At 47.8% G+C, this 25,485-nt stretch overlaps 1 protein-coding gene across 4 annotated transcripts; it reads left to right on the forward strand.

Annotated features, from left to right (window-relative positions):
• The first annotated feature begins 814 nt into the window (after positions 1-814).
• Positions 815-24,727, forward strand: ZBTB2 (zinc finger and BTB domain containing 2). Of its 4 annotated transcripts, none has more exons than XM_045080181.1 (4): positions 837-936; positions 12,937-13,028; positions 16,218-16,402; positions 21,926-24,727. In XM_045080181.1, exons 3-4 carry the CDS (start codon positions 16,230-16,232, stop codon positions 23,295-23,297), a joined length of 1,545 nt encoding a protein of 514 aa, XP_044936116.1. In that variant the 5' UTR covers positions 837-936; positions 12,937-13,028; positions 16,218-16,229; the 3' UTR covers positions 23,298-24,727. The 4 variants fall into 4 exon arrangements, with proteins under 4 accessions (XP_044936114.1, XP_044936116.1, XP_044936117.1 ...); XM_045080182.1 differs by having other exon boundaries at positions 12,937-13,012; XM_045080179.1 differs by lacking the exon at positions 12,937-13,028 and having other exon boundaries at positions 815-936.
• Positions 24,728-25,485: the final 758 nt, after the last annotated feature.

Below are 25,485 nucleotides of genomic sequence, written 5' to 3' on the forward strand. Positions count from 1 at the left end.
AATTGTGCTTAAGTAACAAACATGCTTTGCAAACTGATTTTTTCTTGGACCAACGCCTCATAAACTAAACCACAATTACTGAAATAAGCATCAAGTTCAATACTAACAAACGTCTGTCATCACATTCAACTAGTCTGTAAGGAAGGACTTGTACCTCTATACACAGCACAAATTGACATATCTACTTCGGAATGACTTTTCCAATTCCACTGATGACAGAAAGGTATTAGTGATTTACAAGTTTCTCCCTGGCTCTCAAGTCCACTCATTTCCAGTCTTAAAATGAAAACTTAAAAACACACGGGAAATAAAGGGACAAAGATAATGGCCAAGAGATGTCAAGCAGAAGCTTGCAGACGGATCCGAGCGGTTCTGCATCCCTTCCCGGAGCATCTCCAGGACTGTCCTACCTAAACACTTTATGTAAACATGGGGCTTGTGACTCAAGCCTCCAGCCCCAATAGGTGGAGAGAAGTTTCCTCGCCTCGGCTGCACATGGTTTGCAGAAGTTTGGCTGGAGCAGAGCGGAGCCTGGGTGGGAGCGGCAGTGTAGTTAGTGCTGCAGGCGGCGGCGGCGGCGGCGGCAGAGCAGCAGGAGGCGGAGGCGGGCGGGGGGAGGGGAGGCGGCTGGGGGGGCGGAGGGGGCTCTTGCCGCCACTGCTCTCTCGCCGCCTCTCCCCCCCGGCGGGAGCCGCTCTCAGCCTCTTTGCACTAGTCGCTCCGCTCTCTCGGTCATGTGACCTTAACGTAACCGGACAGGAAAAGCCCCGCCGCCGCCGCCGCCGCCGCGCCGGAGACACCGACCGCGGCGGCAGCAGCAGCAGCAGCAGCAGCAGCAGCGAGAGGCAGAGGCGGCGGCGGCGGCGGGGAGAGCACGGCCAAGGCTGCCCAGCGGTGCCTCCTCCACACCCCCCGCCGCAGCAGCACCGGCGACAGGTAAGCGCGCAACGCCTCCACCTCCCGGGGCCGGTGCCCACGTGCCGCCCCCGACCCGGGCTCCGGGAAGGCGGAGGGGGGGCGGGGGCCACCGGAGCTCGCAAACGGTTCCGGCACCAACGGTGGCAACAAAGAAGACGAATGACCCCCGTCCCGGGGCTCCGGGTGAAGGCAGGCGGAGGGCCCGGACCACACGGGGACCCAGTTCTGGGAAGCGAGGGCAGGGGCGCCCCGCGGGGGCGGTGGCGGCTGCGCCTGGCGCCGGGGCTCTGGCCGCCTGACAAAACCATCCCCCGGAGCCAGGCGGCGGCGAGTCGGCGGCGGCTCCATCCGGGGCTTTGCGGGAGGGGGAGGGGACGGAAGCCGAGAGGGCGGGCGGCGGATCGGAGGGAGGGAGGGAGGAAGGGGAGGGGGGCGATTCGCGTTCCGTTCCCCGTTGCCGGTCCCTCCCTTCTCGCCGCCACCGCGAAGCGCGTCCCGAGCGGCGGCGGCCGGTGAGCGTCCCGCGCTGGAGCCCTGAGAGGCGGGCCCGTCAGGTGCGTAATCCTTCCGACGCCTCGCCGCCGCCTCCTGCTGCTGCCGCTGCTGCTTCTTCGGCGGCAAGGCCGCGAGCTGCGGAAGTGGGTTTGGGGGAGGGGAGCGGAGAGGGAGGGGGAGGGGAGGGATCCGGTCCGACCGGAGCAGGCCCGGCCTCTCTGGCGCTTCTCCCAGCTGCAGCGGCTCCTACAGCTGCTGCCGCTACTGCTGCGGCTCCGCCTCCCCGCACGCGGGCGGGGGCGCGCACGCGCGCTTCCGGCCTCCTCGGGTCTCGCGCTGTCTTCGGCTCTCGCGCGCGCTCTTCCCCTCGCCCTGTCTGACCACCCCCCCCCCGCCCCCGGCGCCGGAGCTGTTGCGCCAGCCGGGGCGTTGCGCACGGCGTAGGCGTCGGCATTGTGTTAAACTCCGCGGGACTTGGGGCGAGCGCGCGCGCGCACGCGGGACTGAGGGAAGCGGAGAGCGTGCGGCGCGGCCGGAGTGCGTCGCCCCTCCCTTCCCCTCCCCTCCCCTCCTCCCAGCCCCTCGGGGATGGGGGCGGGGCCGAGGTGCGCGGCGCCGGGGCCCGTCGGGTCCCCGCCGGTCTGGCCGGCCCCGCCCCCGGCCGGGCCCCCGCCCCCCGGGACGGGGCGGGGCGGGGCGAGGCAGGACTGGGCGGCCGTTGGGCCGCTCGCCTGCGGTCCGGGCAGATGTAGGCATCTCTGGGCGCCGCCCGGGTGGACCGCTGCGGCCCGGGCCGCGGGTGTGGGTACGCTGGGCCGGCAGCCTCCGGCTTCCGCTCCGTTGCGGATGTGAGCGTCGGCTGAGGCCGAGGTTAGCTCGGCGCTGCGCTGTGGTTTCTGGCTGCTTTGCCTTGGGGCGTGGGCCGGCGTCGGTGCTGCGCCCCGAGCCCGCACGGCCCTCCCACCCCGGAGGGCTCGGAGAAGGGGAGGCTGGGGGCTCGGAGGCTGTTTCCCGGGCCCGAGACGTTTTTCCGGTGTAACAGAAGCCCGAAACCAGTGATTTTTAAACAGGCTGCAAAGATACAGAGGTGCTTAGGAAGCAAGGACCTTTTCTGGTGGTGAAAGGGGGGCGGTAAGAAAGCAAGGGTGGCTGAGCAGGCAAAAAAGTGGGCAGGGTGAAATGCAGATTGTTAATGCTAGGCCATTTACTGCAAGAACTTGCAACTGCTCAACTAATGATGCCTTAGGGAATTAACCCCCTCCCCCCCAATCGCTGCAGTGTTATTTGCTCTCCATCAAATACAATGGGCCCACTTAGTGTATAAGTGTCAATTCTATTCATTTTAATAGGTTATTGTTTCAGTAAAATAAAGCATAAAAAAGGTCAGAATTACGGGCTCATACAGAATTTAGGGGTGCTCAGGGTTCCCTTAAATGGGTTGCCCTGTCCTTTTTAGGACGGATCTTCACGTAGACCCGGAGGGAACCCTGCATTAGCATTTTAGTTGGAGAGGCCTGAAGTTGAAAAGAAAATCAGAACTAAGACGTCATTAAATGCTCATTTCTGTGATTTATTAAAAACCGACATTAACTGTTAAAAAACTAGATTTCATTTTGCATTCTAAATAACCTTGGTGTATATCCAGGGTGTTTTCAAACTGTTAAAATGTAATTATTAAGAAAAAGTTCCATATTCCTTTAAGCTGGGCATTTCTCACTTACTAAATTGGTGGTTTATAGAAGTTTATTTTCTAGCCAAAGAATTGACCTCTTACTGATACCATGGTAAGATTCCCAAAGCACAATTTATACCAGGGGTAGTAAGTGCCACAAATAGTAGTGAAGGAATCCTTTGAAGGGTGGCAAATAAATCACCCTTGAAGCTTTGTTGTAGTGGATAGTCCAACCACTTGCCAGTTTTAAAGCTTCTTTCAAAGAGGGTGTAAGTAAATGGTGCTCTGCAAACTTCCACTGAAATACTCCAGCAGCACAGTAAACAGGGGGCACCTTTTAGGCACAGAATAAAAGCTGCCACGATGATATTCTCTGCTTTATCATAATGATTAATACGAACTTTACACTGTCCCCAAAGATCTCCTCTTCTGTAATACAAAAATTATATAAAATATAAAATTGTATTCACCTTAATCCTCTAAGATAGATGCTCCTTGTGAACACTGCATGTCCAGTGTACGCGGATACGCGTTCCCAGCTTGAGAAGCCCTGACATGGGGGTAGAAAGTGAAGGAAGCCTTCAAGGCTCGTAAGTGGCATTGCCATAGGAATGGCTTTGGAGCTGGGAGGCTTTTCCACCCTCTCTTCTTAACTGTCTTGGTGCTTGATCTCTAGTCCCACTGACTTTTCCCTGAAGTTAAAGTTGAAACGTTGAGCAAGTGGTGTGGTTCCAGCCTGTCACAGTGAAAGAAGAGCTTGCTGGTCTGCTGGAGACTGCCATAAATTTCAGAATGCACATGGCGGAAATGGGAATTTATCACTTTTCCTACCTCTTGCGGTTGCAAAGCAGGACTCTAAAAACCCAAAAGGGAATTGAGAATTTTTATTTTCCTGAGGAAAAAAAAAAATTGTAAACATTCTAAGCATCAGAGAGTGCCCAAGTATATGAATTACAATTTTGTTACCAAATTAAACTTAATTAAAATACTACTGTGAGTCAATAATAAATAAGAGTGTTTTACAACGCTAATATGCCATTAAGAGATGGAATCAGTAGCCACAGAATACTTAAAGTTGGCGGTCCAAGACAGTTTAGGACCATTTTTTTCCTATGTTATAAGGCCAAGTTAGAGGCTGTATTTATGCTCAAACCCATAATTCCCAGCTCCCATGAATGAGGTACGCATCCTAAGACTTTCTCACTTCAAGAAAGCTCAGTGTGCAAAGATAGGAATTTATTTTTTTTTTAAAGATTTTATTTATTTATTTATTTGACAGAGAGAGATCATAAGTAGGCAGAGAGGAAGGCAGAGAGAGAGAGGAGGAAGCAGGCTCCCTGCTGAGCAGAGAGCCGGATGTGGGACTTGATCCCAGGACCCTGAGATCATGACCCGAGCTGAAGGCAGCGGCTTAACCCACTGAGCCACCCAGGCGCCCCAAAGATAGGAATTTATAAAGCATTTTTAGGTATCTAAGTACTTGTAAAATTGCCCTTTTTACTTTGCAAGAGGTTCAGTTCCTTTAAATTGTGCACCTGCCTAAGTTCTGCAGCAAGCAAAGAAGAACCTTCAGAGTCATCTGAGAAAGGTTTCAATGTGTGGTTGTGTTCCACATCGCGCCGGTCTTCTTAGATTCTCTGAGCCTCACAGTGCTTCTGAGCAGGGGTTGGGGTTGTCTGAGTGTGGTCTGCACACTCTTCTGAATCTCCAGGACCCCCTCAGGGCTCCATAAAGTCAAAACAATTAAAAAAAAAAGTCAAAACAATTTTATAATAATGGTAAGATGTTGTTGGACTTTTTAGCTGTTGACAAAATGTGTCAACGTTGGAAAGATCCACTGCATAACTCACTGAGCTGATATTTTCCAGTGACCCATGGGGGATGTTCACAAAAACCATGCATGGGTAAAAGATCCGTTCAAAGTGCAAGCTAGAGCAATGAATTTTACTGTAAGAGAGTAGGAAAATTTTCATTCGTTATGTATTTTTAGATCAAACTGCTAACCTTCAAGAAACTGTGACTTATCAGGTTTTGGTGTAGTATCAAAGAAAAATATCCACAATTTCCTGGAAAAGCTATTAATATATTTCTTTTGCCAACTACATCTGTGGGTGAGGTTGGATTTTCTTGAGTACTCAACCAAAACAGTTATCACAACAAACTAAATGGAGAAGTAGAGTAAATGCAGAATCCCATTGTCTTCTGTTAAAGAGATTTGTAAAAATAGCAAATTAGATTAGGTTTTTAAATTCTGCTATGTGATCATATGTAGGTTTCCTTAAAGTTGATTATAGCATAATGCCTTTAGAATTCTCACTTTAATATCAACTCCATTAGCCATAAACCTCTGACTTGGTTCTCCTTGATGCAAACTGTCCCGGAACTGCCTCCTTCTGACCTTCACTTAGAAATTAAAAACTAATTGCAAAGTTAACGTCAGCAACCTGTAATTGAAAAGACAATCTCTTACAAATCCAGTGGCTTTCAAAGTCAAAATACGTGCTATTGATTAGTATATGTCCCACCTTTTTCTAATCACAATGGAAGAGGATTGACTAATGTTAGGAACAATGCATCAAATTGTCACCACAACTGATTAAGACATTTCCTAGCTTTGAGATACAGTTTTAAAAACATTAAATTCAAATGGCCAGCCTCATTCAGGTTTACTTTATAGGCCCTAAATATTAATTATTAATAATACTAATTGAAAAAGCAGTTTTTTCATCCTGGTAAGTGGTCTGAGCTACTTGAAAGAATCAATCTTACTTGTGGGTAGTGCTTTTTCTGTTACTGATGTGTCCTGTGCATTACAGTATTCATTTATGCTTCACTTAAATAAAATTAAGGACTTTAGAGGACCCTTTTAGTGCCCTCAAAATGGGTAGTCTAAGTGGTATTTAGTATCTTAGGAGAGCTATTATCTTTAAAAAGTCATCAATTCCCAAAAGCTGTTTTCGGTCTCTTCTTATACTGACAATGGTAGGAGGAAATTGGGTTGTCAAAATATACTATGATGATATTGTCCCATTCAGCTGCACCTCCAAAGGATAAGTAACTTGCACAGAAGTATCAGCGCCACCTGGGCTGCCAGCTGGAGGCAAAAGCCCTTGACCTCTAGGCAGTACTGCTTTATCAGTGTGGAAAACAGTGGTGAAGCATTAAATTACACAAGTGGTCATTTATATTTAGCTCTGAAAAGTGCTTTTGACGTGTTTTCAACTTGTATCTCGCAGTCTCTGAATTTGCTTAAGTTAAAAAGAAAAAAAAACAACTTTGTACACATATACATGTATAAAGAAAGCATTCAATGAAAACCCACTTTTAAGAATTGCTTCCCTCAGGGCACCTGGCTGGCTCATTCCAGAGAGCATGTGACTCTTGTTTCTCAGGGTTATGAGTTCCAGCCCCATGTTGGGTGTAGAGATTACTTAAAAATAAAATCTTTAAAAAAGGAGAATTGCCTCCTCCCCTCCCCCAATCTCTATTTTTCCCTCCGTGCCTTTCTGCTCACATTCTGATTTAAGAAAGACAAATGATTTTTTTGAATTTAGTTAGTTAGTTTTTTTTTTTTAAGTTATTTGTACAGTTTTAAATGATCGGGGACTTTATGTAGGTCTTCATTTTCTTGTCACGATTTCATGGCAGCCTTCTGTGACTGGGAGTACTAGGAACTCCGAGGACTGACCTCCGGAGCCAAGTAGTGCAGAGGAAAGCGTGTGAAATTTACACCCGTTAGACCAGAATTCACTTGACTCCTGTTTGCAGTTGTGACCTCTGTGAACTGTCATGTAGTGATTCAAGGTTGGAGTCAGATGCACCCAGCTTCTCCAAAGACTCAGACATAAATCCTGGCGGGGACTCAGGACTCCAGACCAGTACAGTCACTGTGCACACTGCACACCTCCACTTGGTTGACTCAGAAGTATCCACGGTCCCACCTCCTCCCAACATAACCTCACGGTCTTCCTCACAAAGCTGGTCTTTGCCTGTGTTCTCTCTTCTGGCCGGAGTCCCCATGATCTTTCTGGTTACACAAGCGAGAAATCTAGTAGGAGTTCTCTTGAACACATCGGTTTCCCCCGCCTTCCTCCATCCAATTCACCGCCAGCTCTGTTGAGTTCTGATCTTCCAGCTACGTTTCGAATCCCATCCACATCGCCACCACCTACTTTTGTCACCTCTTGTAGACCACAGAAACGTCTCCCCTCTCACCACTTCCGGCAGGTCTCACCTGCCTCTTCACTCCTCAGTCCAATTTGGTTTAACTCTGCAGGGCAGCCATCGGATCGCTCACCCTGCGAAAGCCCCTCGGTGGCTCCCATTGCTTTTCAGATACGGACCAAAACCCTTAAGAAGACCTGAGTCTCCAACTTCGCCTCACCTCCTCCGCTGCCGGCTCTTTGACCTTCAGTCAGAGGGACCTTGTCCCAGTTCCTCAGCTGCATCTTACTCCCTCCTGTCTCAGGGCCTTTGCAGATGCCTCCCCTCCGCCTGGAACACTCCCGTCTTTGCCCACTTGACTCTTCTTACTCTCCAGATACCTGCTTAACTGGCATTTCCTCACAAAAGCCTTCCCTGATCTCCAGCCCCAAAATTAGACCCCAGTTTCATGATAAATTTTAATTTTGTAAATTTGTGTACTTCTTTGATTCTACCCTCGAACTCTGTACTCTCCATGCCACTGTGAACACTATACCTGGCAGCTCTGAAAGCGCTCGACAGATGTGTGACTGCTCCCCAGATCTGCAGCTTCAGAGCTGGACTACATGTGGGCAAGTCACTTAACTTCCTAAGTCCAGTAGATTTCTGCTGGAAAGAGGGTGGTTGGTCCTTGGCACATAATAAGGGGTCATTTATTATTAAAGCTGTGGTTATTCATATCATAATTCATACTGAAGAGTGACAAAATGATCCACCGTGGTGTTATTGAGGATTAAATGATTGTAGGGACGCCTGGGTGGCTCAGTTGGTTAAGCAGCTGCCTTCGGCTCAGGTCATGATCCCAGCGTCCTGGGATCCAGTCCCACATCGGGCTCCTTGCTCCACAGGGAGCCTGCTTCTCCCTCTGACTCTGCCTTCCACTCTGTCTGCCTGTGCTCGCTCTCGCTCGCTCTCTCTCTGACAAATAAATAAATAAAATCTTTAAAAAAAATAAAAATAAAAATAAAAAATAAATGATGAGTGTAAAGAGTTACCATAAAATAGAAAGCACTGTTCAGAACTTAATTGTTAGCATGAAGAAACACAAAATGACATTTAAAAATCAAAAATAGCTCCCTTTAAATTGCTGTGAACTTTTTAGGTTAATCTAAGATAAATAGAAATCCAGCTCTTATCCCACATCACCCAGCTAGTCGGGGGCCAAGAACTCAACATTCTTCTCTCTGAATCTAGAGTTTCTTAATTTTTTTTTAACAAATACTGAACACCAGACAATACGCTAGTATGTGAAATAAAGTAATAAGTGATATATCAGACCCAGTGATGTGTTTTCGGGAAGCATCAGGCAGACACCGTGTAGACTAGAATGTTCACCGATGTTCCAGAGGCAGGGAGGGCCTCCTAATCTTGAGGGTCAAGGAAATTCTGCAGGGGACAAGTAGGGTTGGGGACTGAGGGGACAGGGGAGGCAGTAAGTAGTGGGTCCCTCTGGAAGTGGTATGTTTGAAGGTCTAGCGTAGAGTTTCTGAGGCCCCGTTCAAACAGGCCCCCAGTCCTGACAGTGGGAGTGGAGATCCGGTGCTGGGCTCAGCCTGGAGAGAACGGGCTCTGAGCAGTAAGTGTTGCAGGTGGCTGGGAGCCCAAGAATGGCCTGGGCTTCAGGACCTTCTGGTTATAAAGAAAGATGCCCTTCTTCAGCTAAGCTCAGCTCATGTGGCATTTCCAAAGTGAATGAAATAACATCATTTTGTCCCCATTACCATCCGTAGACTCAAGATGAAATTGGGCTTTTAGTGATGCTTGCATTTCAGAGCAAGTTTTACTTGATCATTTCATGAAGGTCATCAAATGATAATCTTATATCAAGGAAACAATTAGGCACAACTTAATGTCATAAAGTAAAATTTTATCTTGTACTTTTTTTTGCATTAGAACATTTTTCTTCCATATACTGAATAGACTGCCAACAGCCCTTCCTCTAGAAAGGTGTTCAGACCTTATGTTCTTCCTGCCCATGTACACTTAGAAGTCCCCCATCCCTACTGGGTGTGTGAATTTTTTTTTTTTTTAAGATTTTATTTATTTATTTGACAGAGAGACATCACAAGTAGGCAGAGAGGCAGGCAGAGAGAGAGGAGGAAGCAGGCTCCCCGCTGAGCAGAGAGCCCGATGCGGGGCTCGATCCCAGGACCCTGAGATCATGACCCGAGCCGAAGGCAGCAGCTTAACCCACTGAGCCACCCAGGCGCCCCTGGGTGTGTGAATATTTTATGTCTTTTCTTGAAAAGTAGAGAATGATACCCTTTTGGACCCCTAGTTTCAAGGTTGGTTGGCTGGTTTTTAGTAGGCCTATAAAATCCAAAAGTCTGGAGACCATTAGTTTCCATTAGCACAAGACCATGTTGTGCAGTTAGGCAGGGGTTGGCCATGGAGGACTGGTAAGCTGTGCTGAAAACTTTGGGTTTCACACTAAAGGAAGTAGGGAATCACAGGAGGATTTTAAGCAGGATAGTAACATCAGATTTGCCCTTTGGAAAGAGCCTTCTGGCTATTCCATGTGGATGGATTCAAGAGCTAGAGCCGGAAGCTGGAGAGATGTGCAGGGAGACAGAGCTCGGTGGTGGGATAAGAAGCTGAAGTTGGTGGGCCGTGAGTGACCGACTGTAGAATGAGGGACGTGGGGCCAAGAAAGGGGGAACTGAGACTCCTGGCTTGCACAAGAGATGGATGGCGGTGCCGTGCACTCTGCAGGGGGTACGGAAAGAAGGGGTTTGAGGCTTTTAGTGTCCTTTGGAGGAAATGGGGGGTGAGGGGAAAGGGGATTTGAATTGCTTTTCCTGTTCTGAATTGAGGAGTCATTTGGAATGGCCCAGTGGGAGTGGACTGGATCCCCATAGAGAGTCCACAGAAGGAGAATTAGGCTGTGGTCAAGGCAAAGAAGCATCAGCAAAAGAGGAATCCTTGGTGGAGATTAAAATAGAACAGCCAGAGGTGAGAGAAAACCAGAGCACAGCAGCCTCGGAGCCCGAGACAGTATTTATGGAGCAGGAGGAAGGGTATAAATGCCGCAGAGAGGTCGAGTAGGCTCAGTCTGGGAGGCTGGGGAGCAGAGGTCCTCTATGCCCTTGGCTGAGCTGCCTCGGTGCACGGGGCAGGAGCCGTGCGTGTGTGAGCCGTGGACGGGAGGTGGGAAGCAAGGAGCGGACTTCCATTTCCACAAGCGGGGGTGGCCTCAAGCAGAGCCCCCCATGAAGATGCTGCAGCCTCAGCCTGCGCAGCACAGGCTGAGTGGAAACAGCTCTGAAGGGGCCGTGATGACAAAAGGAGGTTTAGGACAAGGGAGTGCCGTCGACTGGCAGGGGCAGGCGGCACTGCCCGAGCTGCCCTTCTCATGGAACCCAGGCTGGGGACCCCTCCACCCCATTTTCCCAGACTCACTCACATGTGCCAGACTTGAGGGGGGGGGTCTGAGTTGGTTCTGATTTTTCTTCCTCAGAAAGCTTTTCTGGGTGTCCAAAGTGAGATTTAAAAAAAAATTTATCTATGCAAAGTTTTGTCTTCCCTGTATACATCTTGAACAGAAGACTCGCGCTTTGCATGATTCCTCCTCTCGTTTGGCTTTTTCCACATCCTTGAGACTCCTCTACATGGGTTCTTGCCTCTCTGTGTGAAAGACCTGTTCAGTATGTTTCCGATTCTGGGTCAAATGGGAAATCTCTAAATTGAGATTCTAATTTTTTTTTTTTAAGATTTTATTTATTTATTTGACAGAGAGAGATGGCAAATAGGCAGAGAGGCGGCGGGGGGGGGGGGAACAGGCTTCCTGCTGAGCAGAGAGCCGTTGTGGGGCTCGATTCCAAGACCCTGAGAAGATGATCTGATCCGAAGGCAGAGGCTTAACCCACTGAGCCACCCAGGCGCCCCTCGAGATTCTAAAATAACTGATAGACCCCCTTTAAAAAAGAAACATTTCATGGTTTGGTTTTTTTTTTTTTTTTTTTTCCATTATTTTCCATTCTTACGGGCTGAAAAAAATACTCACCTTGGGCTGTTTGTGGAATGAGAAGGAGCTCTACCTCTTGCTGTATCAAGATTTTCACTGTAAGAACAAAAACTTCAAAATCCTATAAAATATAGATAAGTTTGATGACATTACAACGTAAAACTGTATGTCACAAATCTCTAAAACAAAATCAAAAGAAAGTACAAGAAATGTTGGCGACTTACATGTTTAAAGGGCTCATTTTTATTATATACCAGGGGTTTTACAGATCAATAAGAAAAAGACAACCTGGGGGCGCCTGGGTGGCTCGGTGGGTTAAGCCGCTGCCTTCGGCTCGGGTCATGATCTCAGGGTCCTGGGATCGAGCCCCGCATCGGGCTCTCTGCTCAGCAGGGAGCCTGCTTCCTCCTCTCTCTCTCTCTCTGCCTGCCTCTCTGCCTACTTGTGATCTCTCTCTGTCAAATAAATAAATAAAATCTTAAAAAAAAAAAAAAAAAGAAAAAGACAACCTGATAGAAAACTGAGCAGAGCTCATGAAGAGATACAAGAGGAAATGTAAATGATCGATAAACATAAAAATATACTTCCTCTCATCACCAAATCCACAAAAGGTAAGAAAATGAGAACGGATTTGGCAATGATTCTTTAAGAAGGGGTACTACCACCCCCCACCCCCCCATCCCCGTGCTGGCAGAGTGTGGAGAAACTGGGGGGGTGGGCGGAGGATGGCTGGACAGCTCCCTACTGTGCGACTGTGATAGTCGAATGTCTTATCACAAGTATGTATGCTCAAAAGCAGCAATAAAAATAATGTTTCCATTGATTTTTAAACACACTCCTGCATAGCGCATACCAACAAACCAGACAACCCTGCTTAAATCTCTCTTCTAAGGCCTACCGAGTCTATCCTGGGGGCCGGGTTGGGGGGGCAGACCAGCTGACCTCTCAGCCTATTTCCTCCTTTATAAAATCTGCATAGCAATACCACAGATAAGTTCATGCGCAATTAAATAAAGAAACGAATGGTCAGTGGTAAACACTCCATCAGTAAGAGCCACTCTTGTCATTATCATCAGGGAATGAACAGTCATGTGTTCTCATACTCAAAGCTGCTGTCAGGGAAGGGAGAGCCAGAGCCACCTAGGCATAAGGGGAACGGGCTCAGAGACAAAGCGCAGGAAAAGCAGCAGCTCAACGCATGGTGCTCTCAGGGGGTGATACGCTTCTTTGTAGAAAAACGCTGGTTGGTAAGATGGAAAAAGGAAGTATGCTGTACTTTCCAGCCAACAGGCTTCTACTGGTCTATCATGGGGGTGGTCAGGTTAGAGTGATGTTTCTGTGTAATCCCCGTTACCCTGCACGCAGGCACCGACTCGTGTTTTCATCCTGAACCTCGCACCTTGTTTCTGTCTCCCCTTCCTCCTCTGAGAGCTCTTACTTCTCCGATCTGCACCGAAAATCCCGGGGGAACGAGTGTCCTGATCCATCCCAAGGACGTGGACATATCAATGAGCCTGCGGTCCAGGTCTCTGTACCCAGACTGCTGCGAGCTTGGGGGACCCGCCTGCCTTTCCTACTTGGAGACAGCTCTTGATAGAAAACGTGACACTGGACATCCTTGATCCTTGCTCCGTGACCTGATTGGTCTCTCAAAGTATTATTCCATTTCCTTCTTTTCTTTTAGGTCACACTTGTTAATTCTGAATCTGCCAGATCATGCCTAGCACAGGAAGGAGAGTGGGGAGTTCAGTACCAGCTGAGTAAGAACTGCCACGGGTCTGGTTTGTTTTGTTCTGTTTTGTTTCTAAAGCTTACTGATAATGCATCCTTCACAGTAGCTTTCCCAGTTCTGCACTTAAGTGTCATCGTTATTACCCCTTTCTTCTTAAATCTGGCTAATTAGTTAATGTGTGGTGGGGTTGTCTTTTTTTCCTTTTACTTTTTATTTTGAGATAACTACAGACACACATGTAATTGCAAGAAGTGAGAGACATCGCATAAGCCCTTTGCCGAGTTTCCTCTGATGGAACCTTCTCCCTAAACTATAGTCCACATCACAACCAGGGTGCTGACGCTGATACAGTTGAGCTGCAGAACATTCCTGTCCGAAGGATCCCTCGTGTTGCCCTTCTGTAGCCGAACCCATTTCCCTCCTGCTCCCCTCGCCTCCCGTCACTAATCTGTTCTCTGCTCCTCTGATTTTTGAGAATGTTACAGCCGTAGAATCATAGAGCGTGTGACCTTTAGGGATTGGCTTTTTTCACTCCGTAGAAGCACCCGCCTTTCTCTGTACACGTAGCAGTAGTTCATGTGTCCTTAACTGGCTGCGTGGTTTCCTGGGGCGTGGGCATACCACGTGCTTCACTGTTCACCCACCGAAGGACATCTGGGCTGTTTCTAGTTTTGGGCTATTAGGAGTAAAGCTGCTGTGGATGTCCACGCATAGGTTTCAGTGCGAACGTAGGTTTCTGTTCTCTCAGATGTGTCCACGAGCTCTGTTGCTGAGTGGGACGGCACTTGCATACTGAGTTTTTAAGAAACCACTTTTCCAGAGTGGCTGCGCACTTCACCTTCTCCCCGCCAAGTTTGAGCGGTCCAGCTTGGTCCTTGCTAGCATCTGGTGTTGCCGTTATTTTCTACTTAGGCCATTTTGATGGATATATAATGAAACCTCACCGTGGTCTTAATTTGCTTTTCCCCAGTCACCAATGAGGCTGAAGCTCTTTTCAAGTCTTTGTTCACCATCTGCATAGCCTCTGTGGTGAAATTTATCTTCTAGTCCATTGCCTGTTGTCTAGTTATATTTTTTTCCCCTTTTTGGGCCTTCGTCCGCATCAGTTGTGCATATTTATGTGGCTCTACTGCTGGGTTCTCAGTCTGTTTCCTAGTCTGTATGTTTATCCCTTCAACAGGACCTTGCTGTCTTGAATGCTATACCTGTTCGACGCATTTTGAAATCAGACTGATTCGTCCCACTTTAATATTCTTTTTAGAAACTATTTTAGTGGGGCACCTGGGTGGCTCAGTGGGTGAAGCCTCTGCCTTCGGCTCAGGTCATGATCCCAGGGTCCTGGGATGGAGCCCCACATCGGGCTCTCTGCTCAGCGGGGGGCCTGCTTCCTCCTCTCTCTCTCTCTGTCTGCCTCTCTGCCTCCTTGTGATCTCTCTCTCTCTGTCAAATAAATAAAATCTTTAAAAAACTTATTTTAGCTCTTCTGGTTCCTTTGGCTTTCCATGATACATTTCAGAATATTCTCATCTATGTCTACAAAAACAAAAACAAAAAGCCCTTGCAAGAATTTTGATAAGAATTTTGCCAAACCTATATGCTGACTTGGGAAAAACTTGTTTGTGCTATGTTGGATTTTCCTAACCATAAATACAGTGTATCTTTCCATTTCTTTAAATATTCTTTGATTTTTTTTCTTCAGTGTTTCAGATTCTTCAGCATACACGCCCTATACATGTTTGGTTAGATCGACAACCTATGTATTTCAACATTTTAAGTGATTGTAATGGTGTTATATTTCTAATTTCAGTGTCCGCAGGCTCAAACTTAGTATACAGAATTATAGTTAACTTTCACATGTTTATCTTGTAGCCTCCCCGTGGTATGGCCAGACTCGCTTGTTAGTTCCAGGAGGGTTTTTTGTTTTGTTTTGTTTTGTTTTGTTTTTTGTAGATTCCTTGGGATTTTCTAGGTAACAACCATGTCATCTGGCAAGAGGGACAGCTTTGGTTCTCTCTTTCCTCTCTGTATGGCTTTTATTTCCTTTCTTGCTTTATTGCACAAACTCAAACTTCCAGTACTATGTTCGGTAATGAGAGTGGGCATCCTTGCCTTGTTTGCAATCTTAGAAGGCATTCGCTCTTGGTAACACTGAGTCTACTGTTAAGTTTAACGCTGATCTGTGTGTAGCGGGCTGTTAGAAATGCTCTTGGCGGGAACGGAGCAGCCTACGGATGTGCCGAGCTACCTCCTTTAGAGGCAGCTCTGCTCCTCTACAGCTGATTCAGACCCAGTGCTTTGCTAGGGTGAAGTGGTCATGAAGACCGTAGAATTTGGAGTCAGAACAATGGGATTTATTTTTTTTTTTTTTTAAGATTTTATTTATTTATTTGACAGGCAGAGATTACAAGTAGGCTGAGAGGCAGGCAGAGAGAGAGAAGGAGGAAGAAGGCTCCCTGCCGAGCAGAGAGCCCGATGCGGGGCTCGATCCCAGGACCCTGGGATCACGACCCGAGCCGAAGGCAGAAGCTTTAACCCACTGAGCCACCCAACAATGGGATTTAAATGTTGGTTCCCCTGCCTTCTAGCTTGATGGCCTGGGCAAACTTATTTACACCTCTCAAAGCCCAATTCCTCATCCACAAAAAAGGGAAGAGGATGCCATCCCACTCCCCCCTCCATGAGCACAGGTGTCCAGGGCAATAACGGGCGTGTTATTTTATCCCCGCCAGGGGCAGCCCTGTCCCCAGGGCAGGAGCTGGAAAATGCCCCAGTTTGGTGAGATCTTCACCCTACTCTGCTGTGTCCCCCCATCCCCCTGCACCCCGCCCAGCACCTTAATTTACTGATCTCTATGGAAGATTTGACAAGTTCTAGTAGACAGGTCATTTAGAATTTGCATTTGGAGTCATAAACTAAAAGACTAACTGATCTGGGGACATTTGCTGTCTGGAGCGCAGACAGCCGAGTTCATTTCCCGGCTCGGCTCCCCCCACGCACGTCTGTGTAAACTTGGGCAGACCACGTAATCTCCCACCTTGCTGTAAATGCCATCATCTGTGAAATGGGAGTGAAGACAGCTGACTCCCAGGGCGGCCATGGAGGTGAAATGAGCGAGCTGGTGTCACGTTGTTAGCATGACTTTTTAGCTGTGGTCATTACTATTGGTGACTATAACGGACACATACTTACTTGTGAATCACCTTTCTTAAAAAAAAAAATTGTTTGCTTTGCAGATTTTAAAAAAAATGGATTTGGCCAACCATGGACTTATTCTTCTGCAACAGTTAAACGCTCAGCGAGAGTTTGGTTTCCTGTGTGACTGCACGGTTGCCATCGGCGATGTGTACTTCAAGGCACACAAATCAGTTCTTGCTTCATTCTCCAATTACTTTAAGATGTTGTTTGTCCATCAGACCAGGTAACTAACGTGGTTGATAATAATCTAATGACTGTAGACGCTGAACTTCATGGCCCTCTTCCCCTCTGCACCTGCTCTTAGCCCATCCAGACCATGGGGCTCACCTCCTCTCCCTGGAATCCTAGGCCCCTGGGCCCCTTGGTTACTCACACTTCCATGGACCTTGGAGCCCCCCGGCAGCCCCTCCACGCCCAGTACCCTGGGTAGCTGAGCCCGACCCCCAGGATGGGCAGTGGCAGCCTGATTCCCTCGCTCCCACTCCTCCAGCCCTGGGCCCCGGCTGCCCCCACTCCTTTCCCTATTTTTATCCTTATCTGCCAGTCTAATGAGAAGCTTCAGGGCATGAATTCCCCAGTTCCCTTCTTTTCTCTCTTAACACATCTCAATCTCAGCATCTTTGTTTGATCTTTCCTTCCCATCTCTCCCATCTTGGAGAAAAGGACCCTCTAAGGAAAAGTGGGCTTCCTCCAACTCTCAGGCTACAGATCCGACCTCTTACTCTCTGTTCTATCCTTTTCTCTGTGCACTGCCCCCGTATCCGAGCCGCTGCAGGATCAACATCCCGGGTACCTTGGCTGTGCTGTGGGGCACCTTCTCCTTTATCTCACGGTGAAGGTGTTCAGAGGGTGAGTCACAGCCTTGCTGGTGCTCCCCACTACCCCCTTGACCTCTCCTCTCTGGGGACACTGTGGTCTGTGCTCCATCTCCACCGAAATCATTTCTCTAAGGTCACCTCTTCATCAAAACCGCGGCTCTTCTCAGCCTCTGGTGTCCTTGTCCTTGGCCGCACTTTGATAATGCAGAACGGTCCCTGTTTTCCTGCCCTCTGGGCAGGAGCCTTCTGAGAGTCCTGCTGAGTTTTAGTCTGGAGCTCTCCATGCTTCTTTCCCTGTGCGCTCTCCTGAGGAGCTTGTTTCTTCTGGATTTGGCCTCCAGTGGAAGCCACAAGTTTACAACTCTGGCCTTGACCTTTCTCTGCGTCCAGAACTCTGCTTCCCAAGGCTGCGAGGCTGCTGCTCAAGGGGTCGAATGGAGTATCAGCGTGTCTGAAGCTGAGTTAGACCTTCCCAGGTCCTTCCCTATTTATCTCCAAGTAAACCGCACTTAAAATCGCTCTAGAACCCCATTTTCTTGGTCCCGCCCCCAGTCACATTTCCCTCTCAGTCCCTTTTGCATTAGCCCTTTCCTTCCCCTTCCTAATCACTCCTGTCAGACGAATATTCCTGAAGAGCAAGCGAGCACCTTTGATCAGAAACCTAGTCCAGGGACGCCTGGGTGGCTCAGTGGGTTAAGCCACTGTCTTCAGCTCGGGTCATGATCCCAGGGTCCTGGGATCGAGCCCCAAATCAGGCTCTCTGCTCAGCAGGGAGCCTGCTTCCTCCTCTCTCTCTCTGCCTGCCTCTCTGCCTGCTTGTCATCTCTCTCTCTGTCAAATAAATAAATAAATAAATAAATAAATAAATAAAAGAAAAGAAACCTAGTCCAGAGTGTCCTGCTTGGATCAGAAACCTCGAGGTCGTCCGTTGCACATCAAAACAGCACACGGATTCCTCCTGCTTCTCTTTCAAGGCCCGAAGGCTGCAGCCTGCTTGGGCACCCTGCTTGGCCATCATGCCCAGTCCCCGAGCCCGGCTGCCCCTCACCTCTTCTGCGACCCCTCCCCACAGTGATCCATAGCCGGCTCTTCCTCTCTCACATTTCACAGCACTTTCTGCCCCTTTACAAGATCAGCACATTTTCCTTGTATTGTTCTCGGTGGACTTCTCTCTCCCCCCAGCCCCTTCATTTGTAAGTTTCCTGAGGGCAGAGACCAGGTTTGACCAAGCTTTGTGGATGCCCCGTGTATAGTTTGGGTATTCGTCCATAATGGCCACCAGATAAGTGTCTGGAGGAGTAGAATGGGTGAAGAAGAGGGATTTATGATATGATAGGGAGCAGAGGTTGCTTTGTCCTGCAACACTAAGGACGTTCCCTTTTACCTCATCGTCGGAGACTTGCGTAGAAGTTTCAACACAATGAGTTAACTTGTCTTGAGGGGGAAAGATTTTCATTTTGAGGAGTAAAAAAAAAAACAGTTTAATGAGTTTTAAGATCTATTTATTTATTTGACAGAGATCACAAGTAGGCAGAGAGAGGACGGGCGGAAGCAGGCTCCCTGCTGAGCAGAGAGCCCAATGATGTGGGGCTCAATCCCAGGATCCTGCGATCTTGACCTGAGCCAAAGGCAGAGGCTTAACCCACTGAGCCACCCAGGCGCCCCAGTTTAATGAATTTTAAATAGATGGAAGAAACTTAAGCGGAGAGCAGTTTAAATGCCTTTGTAAAAAAGGAAATGTGGTATCTGTGTAGACCGGAGTCCCCAGTGTTCTTTTCTCTTTGAGACCAAGCAAACAGAGAACAAAGGCCCGAGGCAGCCTTTCAAACCAGGGCCTTCTTTGTCAGGTGCTGTGAGCTGCCCCCTGATTACCCAGAAGGTGGACTGAGAATACAGGTTTTTCACACTTGGTTTAAGAGTGTTCTGTTGTCTGTAGTGCCACTAGATGTCTCTGTCTGGTGTGCAGCCCTGGAAGTGACTGGGTTGTGAATCTCACAGGACTGCAAACACCGAGTTCCCCAGATTGCAGAGACTAAGCACAACCTCCTGAGCGAGGTAGAACATTATGTAAAATGAATTATTTCTAAGGTTCTTTAAGACCCTTTTTTCCTTTGAGATTCCAGTGAAGGAAAGATTAAAAATGCAAATTCCTGTGGAAGTTTGCACAAAGGGCTTGTGGCTGTGCTAAAACCTTATTTTTCCTGTAAAAGTGTCTCAAGCAGACACCTACAGACCAAACCATGTAGGTGTAATTATCTTGCGGGGAGCTGTGTCCTTCCAGAAGGACTTGGAAATGACCAAAGTCTGGCCCGTAGCGAGCAGAGGGGTCTAGCTGGGAGGGGAGCAGTCAAGGATGGAAATTGCTGGAATGTGACCTAAGGAACTTTTTTAAATAACTTTTTTTTTTTTCAAGTGTTTCTATGTGTATATGTGTGCATGTGTTCTTCTGCTTTAAGGAAAAAAAAATAAAGTCGAGAAATCAAGGTCATTGGTCTCTGGGAACCTCCCAGGGCCCTAGGCACTGGCATTGAATCCCAGAGGCCTCCCTCTCCGGGGTGGTTTCTCTCCAGCCCCGGGGGTCCCTTCGGATTCCTTCTCCCTCCAGCCTGGCAGGGTCTCCCAGCCCCGTTTATTCTTTGCCTTCAGAGATTGCACACAGTTCCTTAAAACCTGAGCTCTGCTCAGTAACCACCCATCACTGACAGTAGACAGAGGACAACCTATGTAGTAACAATAAGGGAAAACCATAAAACTGACAACAAAACTTGTATAGAAAGGGACCCCACTTGGTACTTACCGATCACAGATGCTAAAAAACATATTCCTCCTTGGGACTTAGACCCTTCTCTTCTCTTTCTGGGAGGCAGAGGGGAGCTTGCTTTCTCTTTTGCCTGGAGGAACATACCCTTCCAGCAGAACAAAGGTGCCCTGTGAACTCCTGGGAGTACTTTGCATCTCCGAAGGCCTGTGGTTTCCCAGTTCTTTGGTTTGGAGGTGGCTGTTTACCTGATTAAAGTATTCTTCCCCACACATGATCCCTGAAGCTTTGTTTTGAATATTGAACTTCCCTAGAGCCCCTGAAATGTATTCTAGTGTACACACAGTATTGTCGGCACTCACCCTGTGCTCGAAAGGAGGACCACCTATAAAAAGACTCCAAAGGAAAATGAGTGATCTATCTTTTTAAAAAAAGAGTCACAGAAACTCTCTTCTTTCTGCCATCAAAGTGCTGCTAGTTTCTATGCATAATCTTTATTCTTTGACTTCCATACTTTGTAGGCAGACACTTTTCACATGATTACTTGTATGCAGTCATCTTGAAATATACACGTATTGAGAGCAAGACAGGAATTCCTCAAATCTGGTCTGTCACAAATTGCTATTAAATCACTCCTTTTAAAAATAGAATAAAATGTTAAATTTGGAAGAGCAGGTATACTGTGACTTTTTTTAGCATGTTGAAAAACATATATTGATAAGATAAACAGCTAAAGGAGACAAAAAGAGTTACAAGAGTAAGAAGTGGTATAATCAAAAATGATTATACATTGTAAGAACCTGATTAAATAACTCCTCCATTTTTAAAAATGATTATACATTCTAAAGGCATTCAAAGAAGCTGTCCTTGAAATTGAAAATGCATTGTCTCTAGAATATATTCACTCAGGGGACATACAGCACACACCTCATACTTTATAGATACAGTCATTGCTTTTAATGCATTAGAATTGCTGTCATTAGTGATGGTTTAGGAAGAGTTTTTTGGGACTTCTTGATTAAAGCTGCTTGATCAGAATGATGTTTCTTGAATGAGGCAAACACTAGCTGCTTTAGGGACCTCAGATAAATCACTTAACTTTTTGGGTTCTCAGTTTCCAGATCTGTCAGATAGGAAGAGTCCCCTCTGCCTGAACCACTACACAGGATTGTTTTCATGCTCTAAACAATTTTGGTGTCATGGGTTTGGATTGAGACCGAGATTTAAATCCCTCTTCGAACTCTGATATTGAGCAAGGCATGAATCTCTTTGAGCCTCAATCCCTTAGCTGGAAAATGAGAATGAATGGAGTTTAATGAGATAATGCCTGTAAAGGCCGGGGCTACTTCTGGTGGTGGTGGTATTTACATTTGGTAAGTAAGGGAGTTGTCCTGGAACCGCTTTTTACTGCAGTCTAGCAATACTGGGAAGGTGATCTGACCCCATTAGAGCTAGAATGCTCCCACATACCTTCCTGGGGCGGGGGGTGCAGATCAGAGAGTTTAGAGCACCAACAGAATTAGGTTTTATTTTTCTCTCACTTTTGTCGTGTGGCTCCTAGCGCTTGTTCATACTAGCCCAGCTCCCCCGTGTCATTTTACAAATGAAGAAACTTTCTCACCAGGTAGATTGTTTGATTTGCCTTAAAAGATCTCCTGCTGAGCTCTGGATGGCATTGGATCAATAGAAAATCATAGACTTTTAGCCAAAGCTCTGCCAGGTCAGCGGCTCTTAACCATTTCCAGGTCACAGGCCACTTTCAGATGGAGAAGCAATAGATCCTCCGCACAAAACACAAAAGTTTTTTTATATAGAACTCTCAGAGTTCTGTCTAAAAATACAGTGTGATAGAAGTTCATGTAGACTCTGAGGAGAAAAAAAAACTGCTTCAAGAATCTAGGAGTTAAGATACCGTATTTGCTTAACGTGAACTTTTTCCTTCTCATCCTTGCAAATACATTTATTGTCTCTGTCTGTTCTTAACACCATGAAATTACATGGGTTCCAGTTATCTCCCCTGAGTATTCCTGTTCATGAAACACTAACCCTAAGAAAGGGGAAATGCTCTGGTTTCATTTGCCTTTAAAAGTTGCCCCCTTTTTTCTCCAGAGATCATGTTCTCCCTGGAGACCTGGGCTGACACTTACAGACTTGTCCCTGTCTCTTGCAGTGAGTGTGTCCGTTTGAAACCGACGGACATCCAGCCGGATATCTTCAGCTATCTCTTACATCTGATGTACACCGGCAAGATGGCACCCCAGCTCATCGATCCCGTTCGACTGGAACAGGGGATCAAGTTTCTGCACGCCTACCCGCTGATCCAGGAAGCCAGCCTGGCCAGCCAGGGCGCCTTTTCTCACCCCGACCAAGTTTTCCCGCTCGCTTCTTCCCTGTACGGCATTCAGATCGCAGACCACCAGTTGCGACAAGCCACCAAGATCGCCTCTGCCCCCGAGAAGCTGGGGCGGGAAGCGCGGCCGCAGCCGTCCCGGGTGAGCCAGGAGCAGGCGCCGGAGGCCGCCCAGCTGTCCCAGCTGCCTTCCAACCTGGCCCCGGTGACTCGGACGCACCTGACTCCCTCGGACCCGCTGCAGACCTCGCTGTCCCCGGAACTCGTTTCCACGCCCGTGCCTCCCCCGCCCCCCGGGGAGGAGACCAACCTGGAGGCCTCGTCCTCGGACGAACAGCCGGCGGCCCTCACCATCGCCCACGTGAAGCCGAGCATCATGAAGAGGAACGGGAGCTTCCCCAAGTACTACGCCTGCCACCTGTGCGGCCGGCGCTTCACGCTGCGCAGCAGCCTGCGGGAGCACCTCCAGATCCACACGGGCGTGCCGTTCACGTCCGGCCAGCCCGGCGACAGCCGGGGGCCCCTGTCTCTCTGCAGCAACGCCCCGGACCTGGGGAAGGACGCCATGGAGGTGCCCGAGGCCGGGATGATCAGCGACAGCGAGCTGCAGCACATCTCCGACTCGCCCATCATCGACGGGCAGCCGCACTCGGAGACGCCGCCGCCCTCGGACATCGCGGACATCGACAACCTGGAGCAGGCGGACCAGGAGCGCGAGGTGAAGCGGCGCAAGTACGAGTGCACCATCTGCGGCCGCAAGTTCATCCAGAAGAGCCACTGGAGGGAGCACATGTACATACACACCGGCAAGCCCTTCAAGTGCAGCACCTGCGACAAGAGCTTCTGCAGGGCCAACCAGGCGGCGCGGCACGTGTGCCTCAACCAGAGCATGGACACCTACACCATGGTGGACAAGCAGACTCTGGAGCTCTGCACGTTCGAGGAGGGCAGTCAGATGGACAACATGCTGGTGCAGACCAACAAACCCTACAAGTGCAACTTGTGCGACAAAACCTTCTCGACTCCCAATGAGGTGGTGAAACACTCGTGCCAGAACCAGAACTCGGACGTTTTCGCCCTGGACGAGGGGCGGTCCATTCTCCTGGGCAGCGCCGACTCGGAAGTCACGGAACCCGACCACCCAGTGTTAGCCTCCATCAAAAAGGAGCAGGAAACAGTGTTGTTAGACTGAATGTGACTTACCTTTTTTTTTTTTTTAACTGTCATTTTTACAGAGACGGTCTCCTCTCCCACCCCCCACCCCACCTCCCCATTCAGAACTGTAGTTCTCCGTGGCATGATTCCAACAGGTCCCCGGTCCTTCCGTCCTCCCCACCGCCACCCTGTCCCCAGCCCTTCCTCCGCAGAGGCTTTGTGCATTATAAACCTGGAACATATTTACTTCGAGTCAGGGGATATTGGAGAGATAATGGGCAGTAGTACTTATAAACTCAAAATAGATTTTGAGACGTTTTAGATTATTTAAAAGCAGACTTGCAACTAATGAAGGGTATACAACAAAACAAAACAACTAGAATGCAATTTGGTAAACTCAAATTATGACTTTCCCTGGGTAATAAGTCTTCCTTCTCGGAAAACAGCAGAAAATACAGCATGCTTCTTAGAGATTCCGCTGGGCTCTGTACTATGCAAAAATCTAGAAGGTGTGGGGAAACTTTAAACCCAAGTAAATGTTCTTAGTATTTATCCTCCAGGTGTCTTATTTCAGAATGCGTCCTTTGAGATTATGTCCAGTCAAGAAAAATCATTCGTTAGGAAATCTACTTGAACAAAACACAAAAGAGAAAAAGTAATAATGTGATGGCAATCTTAATTTTTGGATAAAACATGACAAAGCTGTGAGTTTGTGTGTTTGTAAGAGAAAATGTGTGGATATTTGTGATAAACAGGTGTATTAACGCACATGCCTTATCCAATTGCTGGCTTCTTTCAAAGTTGAACGAGAAAAAAATTCTCTGTTTTAGTTTCTGATAAATCTGTTGGTTGTTTTAAAAATCAGACTTGCGAGTACTGTTATTCTGTAGATTGTCTTTCTGAACAGAAAACGACATGCCATTCCAGCAGCTGCCGGTGGTAAATTTGTTTTGGCACCGACCAGCTGCTTTAAATCAGTGTATGTATGCAGGAAAGTGCATCTCAGAGGCAAGGCTGTGGGCAAAGCATGTAGTAACTTTAATGACTTTAAACGTTAATGCTAATACTTTACTGGCAACATTCATTGAAGCATCAAAAAATGGCAAAGAAAAATCAGGACAAAAAAACCTAATTGCTGTTTGGGGGGGAAAAAACTCGATTTTGTTGTTTCATCTCCACATTTTTTTTCTCTGTCCTTTAAATACCTGAAATTTCCTCCACTGGCCTGAAAGCAGTAAAATGTGTCCATTAATCTTTCCTTGGGCCAGTAACAGAATGGGTCTGACAGGACAGAACAGGAGCCAGAAATAAGGACCGAAGGGAAAAGGGAAGAACAGTCCATAGCTGTGCCGTACGTATATGTTTAAAACTGAATATCCCGTCATCCTGTTTCATGTATAGTTGAGTTCTCAGATTTGTAAGTTTTTATACATACTTTCATTGAATAAACATTTAATTAAATGGGTATTTTATTCTATCTGTGTATTACTTTGTCTACCTAAAGAGATGCAGGGAGGGGGGCGTGGCCCAAGGAGGCATCTCCTTGTGGCACCTCCTGCAGAACTTCGGGCAGGCCCCATCACTTGAGTGGCATTTTCTACATCTATAAAATGAAGACAGTGGGGACGCCTGGGTGGCTCAGTGGGTTAAAGCTTCTGCCTTCGGCTCAGGTCATGATCCCAGGGTCCTGGGATCGAGCCCCGCATCGGGCTCTCTGCTCAGCAGGAAGCCTGCTTCCCTTCCTCTCTCTCTCTCTGCCTGCCTCCCTGCCTACTTGTGATCTCTGTCAAATAAATAAATAAAATCTTACCAAAAACAAAAAAAAATGAAGACAGTGATAACTGCTGGATCATCAGATTGTGGGAAACAAATGAGTAAACAGTATGAAGGTGCCATGGTCAGTCCAAGCTTGGCCAGGAAGGGGTCTGGAGGTCATCCTACCCAACTTTGTTTTACAGGGAAGACTCCAAGAGGTGTTTACCTTAAAAAATGACACAAAGTCACGCTATATAAACTTAGATTCTCAAATACTGAGAGCTTTCCGTTGATTTCATCTTTTTTAAAAATCATATTCAACATCTCCCAATTTAAATGAGAGTCTTGTGCCAAATTAAGTTCTCTGAGTATCTGTGGAAGGGGAGATCCGGGCAGGTCCCTGCTGCTCTCCTCAGCACACCAGGCATCCTCGAAGGCAGAGGCTCTTAAAGAGCAGAAAGTCATGGGAA

The sequence above is a fragment of the Mustela putorius genome, unplaced genomic scaffold (assembly GCF_011764305.1).
Source record: "Mustela putorius furo isolate JIRA1106 unplaced genomic scaffold, ASM1176430v1.1 tig00000450_pilon_pilon_pilon, whole genome shotgun sequence".
Taxonomy (NCBI): Eukaryota; Metazoa; Chordata; class Mammalia; order Carnivora; family Mustelidae; genus Mustela; species Mustela putorius.

What these genes read in the sequence shown, in the direction of transcription:
- ZBTB2 (XM_045080179.1), top strand. Translation starts at nt 16,230, where the DNA reads ATGGATTTGGCCAACCATGGACTTATTCTTCTGCAACAGTTAAACGCT. An exon ending in TTGTTTGTCCATCAGACCAG is followed by an intron (nt 16,403 to 21,925) that starts GTAACTAACGTG and finishes TGTCTCTTGCAG; the next exon opens with TGAGTGTGTCCGTTTGAAAC.